Genomic DNA, 10801 nt, shown 5'->3' on the forward strand with positions numbered 1-10801 from the left:
ATAATTATTAAAATAATACAACAGTGGGAATAAATTTGGATGTCAAGGTGGATCAACGATGCATCAAATAATACTTGATAAAAAAAAAAAAATACTATATTATATTCATACAGATAGAATTGAATATTGCGAATATTTCATAATACATGTTATTTAATGTAGCTTCTTCTAACTATAGACAAAATTAACAATGGATACTATTATTAAATGATAAAAGAGGTGAAATTGTCTAGGTCAGTGTTGATCAAGTGGGGTTTACAGAGGATGTTAATTTTGCATATAAATAGCAAATTCATTCAACAAAAGGACATAACAACAACTGACTTGTTCTGGTAAATCATAAATTTATTATTATCGTGTAGAATTCTACTGATAACCATCAACAGAATGGCATTTCCAAAAATTGTAAGTAATTAGCTATTTTTTAAAAATTATTTCTATCATATAGTGTTCAACTATTTTCAAACTATATAAATGAATCTATTATCTTGTAAAACTTTGAATTACCTTTTTCTTTATAAACTTGTTTTAAATTATTTAAAGGTAAATAATAATATAATTTTTTTTTATCTTATTTCAGCTCGCAATCCTTATTATTGCAGTCATTATTGGAACTGCAGTTGCACGTCCAAGTTATTATGGATATGGATATGGTTTAGGATATGGTTATGGTTATGGTGGTTTATATGGTGGCTACTATGGTGGTTATGGACTTGGTGGTTATTACAGATATCCTCACTATGGAGGTTACTACGGTGGTTATGGTAAATTTTTTTTAATTTTAATAACTATTATCCTAATTTTTTATATTATTAATTTTATTTATATATATGGAGGATGGTATTAAATCTGGATTGAAATTTAAATTTATTTCATCTTTTTATAACTAATTTTGCTGATACTGACAAGATTTTTTTTCCATTCTATTTTAAATTTGTTTTTTTTATACTTTATAATCATTATTCAAAATATTTGTTTTTTTGATTTTTTACCAACATTTTTTTGTAAATCTATATAATGTTATAAATAAATTTAAAAAAATTAATTAATATTCAAGATATAATTAAGATATGTGTTTTAATTTTTAATTTAATCTTATTATTATTTTTAATTTTTTGGATAAATATTAAAATAATTAAATTTGGAATTTTAAAACGGAAGACACTTGTTGTCCTTGATTATAGAAACTTTATTGTCCAAGGTCATTTGAGGTTGATATTATATATACAACTTAACCGTAATATACGACAAAAAGAAAAATGAAAATTTATGAATTTATATATTATCACTTTGTAATGGACCATTACAAAGTGATCATATATAAATTATTGAATTTTAATTATTTCGAAAAATTATAACACCATTAGTAATGGTGTTATAATTTTTCGAAATAAATAAAATTTAATAATCTGTTTTAAAAATTTACTACAAGATAATTTCGATCTATATAATGTTGTCCAGGTAAATTAATTTAATAATTTAATTAATAATTACTTAATAATGTTATTTGTTGATTTTTTTTATATGAAAATGATCAACTTAAAATCTTAATGACGTAATGTAAAAAAAGGGTACCGAAATTTAATGTTAATGCAAATTTGTAACACGTTCATGTTTAACATTGCAGCAGCTTTCACTCTCATTTTATTTATATAAATCATTATTTTAATATTTGAGTTTATATTTGGTCATAAAATATATATCTACTTTTATTGAAAAAAAAAAGAAAATAATTTTTAAGTGTGAACCAATGACCAAATGATTTATGAAAAATATGTTTAATTGTGAAATAGGTCAAGAGTTTTTATTTATTTATTTATTATTTATTTATTTTAACGTTGTGGATCAATTGGGAAAAGGTGACATAATAATAATAGTGAAGATTTTTAAAAAACAAAATAAAAAATTACCTAATAGAAATACAAAAATTTAAAAAGTATATAGAAAGTAAAAAAAAAAAAATCTAAAGTATATTTTTATTTTATTTTGTGGAAAAAAAATTATTTAAATAAATAATTTTTTATTTTTCATTTTTGATAAATAAATTTTTTTTTTTTTTTTTGTGTATTTAGCTCATCCAGTCCATGAAGATTTTAATCGACGATGAGCAACAAACTCAATGCCATCGACTTTGGGATTTTTCGTATTACAAAAAAACAAAATTTAATTATTTAATGTCGACTTCTGTCTGAAAACACCGAAATTTTTTTTATTTATTTGGTTTATTGGTGCTTCATTTTATTGAAGGACTATCGTAAGATGAATTTTTAAAAAAACAAAAAATTTATCCAGAATCAGCGACCTTTATCAAAGTGAATGGACACTGCAAAATTCCTCAACCTTCAGATGATGATGCTACTCAATTATTTTTTTTATTTTTTTGTTGATTTTTATCCTCAAATACATCATCATAAAATTTCGACAAATTTAATTATTCATATTATTGGTTATTAAATTTTTTAAATATAAAATAAATCAATTTTTTTTTAGGTCAAATTAATAATGGAATTAGTCAAATGAAAATTATATTAATTTGATATGTCAATAGTATACTTTTATCATGTTTAAAAAATTCAAAAAGTTCAATTTTAAAATAAATATTCGAAAGAAAAAAAATTGATCAATTATGAACATCTTAAATTGATAGCAATGTGTCAAATTCAAGGATAAATACTTTTTCTTTTTATCAGTAAATACTGAATTATTCAGTAAATTAATTTTATCGATTCAAAGAAAAATGAAATTTTTCATAATGGATATATTAAAAAAAAAAAAAAAAAAAAGTTATTTTATCTCAACAAAGAATCAAATTAAAAACAATATAAATTACAAAATATTCATCTAACCAACATTTTATATTAATTTCATTTTTTTCAACCTTTTAAATACATCCTAATGATAATTTAATAATAATTTCAATAATCTCCTAGTGTAAATAGAAGAAAAAAAAACCTGATAAATTACCTAATAGATTTTTCAAGTATTTATTGATTTTTTTTTTAATTAAAAAAAAAATATTACAAGTAGAAAAAATAGTACTTTAAAAAGCCTATTTCTCTTTATTGAAAAAAAAAACTAATAACAATAATAAAAAAAGAATGTTTTTTAAAAAAAAAGAAATTTTATCGAATAATTTTTTTGTCAACAACAGCTGATATTTGAAAACGAAAACGAAAAAAAAGGAAAATTATTAACATTACTTAATAAATATTAGTATTTTATCAACGATTATAGATTAAAAATAATAAAAAAATAAAAAAAATGATGTAAACTTGATGAATAAAATTTATTATAAATAAAAAACACGAAAAAAAAAAAAATTCAAAATAAAAAATGGAAATTTTCGTAAGAATTTTTTGGGGGGAACCTTTTTATATTAATTTGATAATTTAAAAAGTATATATATGTTATTATTATTATCTTTGTTTTAATAAATAAAAATTGTATAATATTGTCTCTGTCATACTAACAAGCTTATTGATAGTGGTCAAAAGAAAAGACCTTGCTACCTTATTTGAGAGAAAGACTATTATAACCAAAGCATCCAGCATCTTTGCAGTTGTTGGACCTCATGTTAACTTAACTCCTTCTCTTATATCAAAAAATTATTAAGAGGGAGGTAGCAACTTGGATGAATCCTATAAATGCTCCATCATTTGACATTATGTATTAAGTTTTTAACACTCCGGGAACACCGGCTCCCGCGAGACGGGATTTCGACAAAATAAATAAATAAAAATATTCTAGTTTATATATCTGGTGCTAATATATAGTGATTTTTTTTTTTTTTATAAATATATATAATTAGTAAACAATAGAAAAAAAAAGAAAATTATTTTTTTCTATATTTAATTAACAATGGTAAGTAGTGGTGATTTATTTTTTTAAATGTGCAATCAGTGAATTATCATTTTTTTTTTTTAAATTTCTTTTAATCATTAGTGAAAATGTGGATTTATTTATTTAAACAAAAAAAATCATTTTTTTTTCTTCAATTGTTTATCTTAGATATATATATATATTTTTTTCTATAAAAAAGTTTCCTTTCAATTTTTTTCGCTATGCTCATTTTTAAATGGTAAAGGTTACGCGGTTCAAATCACAGTGATTTTCTCGTATGACTCTTTTAACATTTGCAATCATTACTTTGATTGAAAGATGAAAAAATAAATAAATTTATATCCATAAAAAAGAGTTTATTTAATATAGATAAATATTGAAAATTTAAATTGAATTTAAATAAATAATTTGTATATGAAAATTATAAAATAAATATAAAACAAGTAAAAAAAGAAAGGCATATATTATGGGAATAAATAAATCATTATGGAAAATATAAATTACATAAATAAAAAAAAATCGATTGTCAAGTAGGATCTTGTTTTGCTGTCATTTATAAAAATGTTAATTAAATTTTTTTTTTTTTATAATATTCACGTTGTTACTAAATTCTCATCGTTAATTATCGCTTTGGAATTTTCATTATTTAATGTTGATGTTTTTATTTATTTATAATCATTATATTTTTAAGAAAATTGACCTTTAAGTTTTTGCTTGAATTTATTTTATAAAAAAAAAAAAAAATAAATAAATAATTATTATTTAATATTATCAAATAAAATATATGATGGAATTAAAATAAATAAATAAATAAAATTTAGAATTTTTTTTAATTTCCATCTTATATGAAGAAATGGTCAATTCTTCTGATGCAATATGAAAGATTCTTTAACGTAATAAAAGATCGTCAACCTATGCTAATTAAAATAATATTGATGTTATTTATTTTAATCAAATTTAATAGTATTTTTTTTTTTTAATAATCTGAAAATTTAATTGCGTAAAAAGTTCATTATGATAATTTAAAAAAAACCCTTTTAACTTGAACGATAATTAAATAATTGTTGCTTAATAAATAAAATTTAAAGATCTATTTTAAATTGATCATTTAATCAATTTAAAATAGGTGATATAAATAATTAATGCATATTAAAATTACAAAGTACTTACCATTTTTTTTCGTCCTGTCAACTAGAATCTCCATGCACTTATTTCGATTGTCCTCAAATTATTGTCACACTGTGACTGATGTCTTTTGCATTGTTCAACATAAATGCTCTTTAACACCATGCTTGAAATAAAAAAAAAAAAACCTGTTTAAAATTTTTTTTTTTAATATTTAAAAAAAATTTATTTTTTATCATATTGATGAGACGAAAAATATTTCAAGAGATATAAATAAATGGCACTAGGTGTATCAAGGTCAATCAATGGACAGTCAAAAACGACTTTCAATTTTTCGACTAAAACCTGCCCATCGGGTATTAAAAATTTAACATTATAAATAATTTAAAATTTAAAATATAATTTTTGGAATGTCAGTTGATTCAAAAAAAAAAAAAAATATATATATAAATTTTAATATATATATTTTTTTTTAATTTGTGAATCAATGAAAATAAATTATTAAATAATATATAAAAATTTTATTTGTTAACCTTTTAGAAAATTAATTATGCAAATTTATGAATCATTAAAAATTTTTAGTAAACAGTCTAGACTTTTTAATATAATTGTAAACAATATTAAAAAATTATTTTTTATTATAATAATTATAATTGTTTAATGTATGCATTAATGAGTGTTGAGATGAACTGGCATATTTCTAATAAAATTTAATCAATTACCTTTACTATTTTTTTTTTTTTCCCTCGTTAATACTTGTATAATAATAAAACTATCAGCATAGAAATAAAATTAGAAAAAATTCAAACAAATAATTTTTAAAAAAAAATTTAAATAATTAATAATTTTATATTCAAAATATATATACTAATTTTTTTTTTTAACCCAAAATTTATTTAAGTTTATTATTAAAATTTTATGTTATATCATTAAATTGATCAGTTTGTCCTTGAATACGCGAGTTTCCCTTTCGAAATCATGATAAATGTCGAACAAATTAAAAAAAAAAATATATATTTTCTTTTTATTTTTCTTCCATAACAAGAATTCATTAAAATAAACCTACTTTCAATATTAAAATAATATAATTGTTTATTAACAGCGAATCAAATTGTCCCATAAAAAGTACAATGATTTTATGTTGTTGTAAATTAGCAGATAAAATAAACAATGATAAAGTCCACTTTCTATTCTCAAAAGAATTATTGTCGTTTTGTTTTTTATTTTTTTTGTTCATTAGAGATTAATTTTTTTAAAAAGAAAAAAAAATAAAAAACGTTATTAACGAAACAAACAAAAAATAAAAAAAAAAAAATTATTACCTGACTCGGTACAATGTCCTCCTCAAGAGTGGCGATGAAATAATCAGCAATGATGATGATGATCATGATGATGCAACATGTGTTAACGCCTCATGTGTTATAAGACTAAATTATAATGACAAGAATTTAAGATATTCAAGATATCAATTGGTCATTATCGTTCAGAAAAAAATTAAACTCATGTGCAAATTTAATGTTAAAACTTTCTCCAATTGCCACGACCTGAAAAAAAAAAAATTAAAAAAAACATAAAATATATGTAAAATTAACAAGTAAATATTTAATTGAGTAATACTTGACTCATCAATTGATAAATATTATAAAATAAATAAACAATGAATGAGATAATTCATGAATGAGACACGTGCTACGATTTAAAATGTTGATTTATAAAACAACTCAATTGATTACATAAATTTAAAAAATTGTAATTAAAAATATATAATATCCAAAAAAAAAAAAAAAACAAATTACTAATTTTTTTTTTATTTCTATTAGCATAATAAACTTGTAAATTTTATTTTTATTTTGTAACCTTTATAATACAAACAGAAACTGCATTTGTATATATATATTTTTTTATAATAATATTTACTCTCTGCCCATGTTGAATCTTTTATATAAATTATACACTCGTTTAAAGGTCAATTTACTGGACATTTCTTTCGAGCTGGAACCGTCATCTTGGATGTTGCAAACTCAATTGCTAAATTATGTTGATTTTTTTTTTTTTTTAAATATTATTATTTATATATTTTATATTAAAATGAAAATAATAATAAAAAAAAAAATGCCTAAAAGTAACTTGAAGAGCTATCAGTTATTTCCATTTGATGCGCAACCTTTAGCACGATCAACAGCATGTGCATCATACAGGATTTAATATTTTTTTTATCATTCTCGGGATGCCTCTCATTTATTTATTTTATTACCTGCACATGCACATTCTGAAGATGCATAGAGATATAGTGTACTTATGTAAGACTTAAGAGCAATTGAGGGCGAGGCTCGTGAGACTATCCCACGAGGCATAATATTGCCACTTGTGCAATATTTATATATGGTTCAAATTGATGAGTAACTTTATTATTATTTCATCATTTATATATCCACTCAATATAATGATGATTGATTATTAATAATTTTTAAAAATTTTCTATTAACTTTTAATTTATTCACTTATTCATTTATGAAATATATATTTACCATTTGATTATTATTATTTTTAACTAATTGTTTTTTTTCTTTGTCTTTTAGCTAAAACTCTTGAGTATCGCCACATTAGTGGTGATACTTGCAACGTGTGATGTACACGCTAAGAGTAAACGTGCAATAAATAGCAATGCTGAGAGATTCGAAGGTTACCATTATGATAAACCAAGCAAACCATTTCCACCGTTAGTATTTTTAATTTAATTTAGAATCAATAAATTGTTTTGCAAAAAGAAATTGATTGTAATTTTATTATTTTTTTTTAAAGAGTTCCAGCACCATCAAGACAACCATCTTATGTTGTTCCAAAACCCTCAACACCGGGGTATGATTATCCAAAACCTCAGCCTAGTTTTGATATAGTCGCAAAAGTAACACCGACAACAACAACACCAAGGCCAGTTTATGAGAGACCAACTCAAAAATATACACCAGCGTGAGTATTAAAATATTTTTTTAAATTTAATGAAATAATTTCGTAGAAATAATTTGAATGAATTTTATTATATTTTTAGACCTGTACAACCAGTAAGACCAGTATATCAACCAACAACACAAAATCCAGAAAAAGGATATGATTATCCAGTACCACAGCCATCTTTCCCAATTGTACAAAAAACATCAACAACACCAAGACCTGTTTATGAGAAACCAGCTCCAAAATATACACCAGCGTAAATACCAGAATTTTTTTTTATATTAAAATAAATTTTTAAATGTTTATTTTTTGTTTAAAAAAATTAAGTTGAACGTTAAATTAATTTGAGTGAATTTTTTTTTCAGACCTGTACAACCAGTATATAAACCAACAACACAAAATCCAGAAAAAGGCTATGATTATCCAGTACCACAGCCATCTTTTCCAATTGTACAAAAAACATCAACAACACCAAGACCTGTTTACGAGAGACCAACTCCAAAATATACACCAGCGTAATTATAAAATTTTTAATATCTATGTTAAATAATTTTTTAATTTTTCTATTGAATTAATAATTTAAATGTATTTATTTTTTAGACCTGTAACAACAGTAAAACCAGTGGTTCCATCAACAACACAAGATCCAGAAAAAGGCTATGATTATCCAGTACCACAGCCATCTTTTCCATTTGGAGAAAGATTACCAAAAACAACGTGAGATTAAATTATTTATGTATTGATACTTTATAGAAATTTTTAAAAAATACTAATGGAGATTATTTAATCAATAGACCTGCACCAACTGTAAGACCAACTACTCCACAACCAACAACACCAAGACCTACTTTTCCACCAACACCAAGGCCTACTTTTCCACCAACTACCCCAAGAACAGTAGTCACTCCAAAGAAAGAAGAAGGTTATTTCTATGATAAGCCAGCTGTGCCATTCCCACCACCGTGAGTAAAAAAAATAATTTCCAATATATTCTAAAAATATAAATACATTTGATTTTGATATATTTTTTATAAATTTAATTTTACAGAACACAAAGACCATATGTTCCACCTCCAACAGCAAGACGACCAGTTTCTACACCAGCTCCATTTGTACCAGTGACAAATAATTATTTACCACCATCAACAACAAGACGTCCTCCTCCACCTCCAACTCAGCCTCCATATATACCACCACCAACAACAACAAGACGTCCATTACCACCGAGTACTCCTAGACCAACAACTCCAGCTCCATATGTACCACCAACAGTACCTTATAGAAGACCAACAACTCCAGCACCTTATGTGCCACCAAAGAATGATTATTTACCACCATCAACAACAAGACGTCCTATTCCACCCCCAACTACTCAACGTCCAGTTCCTCCACCAACAAGACCACCACCACCACCTTCAACTCCAGGACCTTATTTACCTCCATCAACAAGACCACCACCACCACCACCCCCAACTCAACCTCCATATATACCACCACCAACAACAACAAGACGTCCATTACCACCAAGTACTCCTAGACCAACAACTTTAGCTCCATATGTACCACCAACTGTACCTTATAGAAGAACTACAACTCCAGCACCTTATATACCACCAAAAAATGATTATTTACCACCATCAACAACAAGACGTCCTCTTCCACCACCAACTACTCAACGACCAGTTCCTCCACCAACAAGACCACCACCACCACCTTCAACCCCAGCAACTTATTTACCACCTCCAACAACAACAAGACGTCCTATTCCACCTCCAACTACTCAACGTCCAGTTCCTCCACCAACAAGACCACCACCATCTTCAACTCCAGGTCCTTATTTACCTCCAGCAACAAGACCACCACCACCACCTCCAACTCAACCTCCATATATACCACCACCAACAACAACAAGACGTCCATTACCACCAACTACTCCTAGACCAACAACAACTTCAGCTCCATATGTACCACCAACTAGACCTTACTCACCACCACCACCACCACCACCAAACAAAGGATATTTGCCTGTTGAAACAACACGTCGTCCTGTTCCACCACCAACTTTTCCACCAACTTCAAGACCAACATTTCCACCAACTCCAAAACCAACATTTCCAACTTCAAGACCAACATTTCCACCAACTCCAAAACCAACATTCCCAACTTCAAGACCAACTTTTCCACCAACTCCAAGACCAACATTCCCACCAACTCCAAGACCAACAGTACCTAGACAACCATATCAACCATCAACAAGTCCAGCTGTACCAGTAACCAGACCACCACCATATTTACCACCATCATCACCACGTCCAACTTATGTTACTGTTCCACCACCAACATATCCACCAGTAATTTACAGTGTTATTCCAACATCATCAACAACATATCGTCCACTAACTGGTAAACCAGCATCAGTACCAACACTTCCACCAACTACATCAAGATCAATTGGTTATCGATATGATATTCCAGATATTCCTTTCGAATTTCGAAAACGTTAAAATTAATTTTATCATCTGATTTCAATGATTGTGCGTGTTTTTCTACTTCTATTTTTTTTTTTTTTTTTTTTTTCTGTTTCAAATGTGTTATATAAATCAATAAAAATTTGTTATTTTTTTTAAATGATTTTTTTTTTTTTCTACTTGAATAGAAAATTTTGACAAGTCAATTATTAAAAAAATTTCATTATTTTTTATTTCATATATAAATATAAATATTCATGTTTTTTTTTTTTTACTCAACTACTGTCATATGGAAATAATTTTTTTATTGTATTATAATATTGAAAAAAAAAATATTGATTGTAAAATAGAGTCATTTCTTTTTTTTCAATAAAAAAAAAACAAATATATATACTGTTAATTTAATTTACATAGCT

At 25.0% G+C, this 10801-nt stretch overlaps 1 protein-coding gene across 4 annotated transcripts; it reads left to right on the forward strand.

Annotated features, from left to right (window-relative positions):
- Window positions 1–3660: 3660 nt before the first annotated feature.
- Window positions 3661–10490, forward strand: LOC122853191 (proline-rich extensin-like protein EPR1). Of its 4 annotated transcripts, XM_044153511.1 has the most exons (8): window positions 3662–3861; window positions 7545–7684; window positions 7768–7935; window positions 8015–8173; window positions 8283–8432; window positions 8518–8634; window positions 8712–8879; window positions 8966–10490. In XM_044153511.1, the coding sequence occupies exons 1-8, from the start codon at window positions 3859–3861 to the stop codon at window positions 10419–10421; spliced, it is 2361 nt and encodes a 786-aa protein (XP_044009446.1). In that variant the 5' UTR covers window positions 3662–3858; the 3' UTR covers window positions 10422–10490. The 4 variants fall into 4 exon arrangements, with proteins under 4 accessions (XP_044009454.1, XP_044009461.1, XP_044009468.1 ...); XM_044153519.1 differs by lacking the exon at window positions 8283–8432 and having other exon boundaries at window positions 3661–3861; XM_044153526.1 differs by lacking the exon at window positions 8015–8173 and having other exon boundaries at window positions 3661–3861.
- Window positions 10491–10801: the final 311 nt, after the last annotated feature.

Source organism: Aphidius gifuensis, linkage group LG1 (genome assembly GCF_014905175.1).
Source record: "Aphidius gifuensis isolate YNYX2018 linkage group LG1, ASM1490517v1, whole genome shotgun sequence".
In the NCBI taxonomy this organism is placed as follows: Eukaryota; Metazoa; Arthropoda; class Insecta; order Hymenoptera; family Braconidae; genus Aphidius; species Aphidius gifuensis.

Coding starts and splice junctions, on each gene's coding strand:
- LOC122853191 (XM_044153511.1), top strand. Junction 8,174..8,282: donor GCTCCAAAATATACACCAGC/GTAAATACCAGA, acceptor TTTTTTTTTCAG/ACCTGTACAACCAGTATATA. Junction 8,433..8,517: donor ACTCCAAAATATACACCAGC/GTAATTATAAAA, acceptor TTTATTTTTTAG/ACCTGTAACAACAGTAAAAC.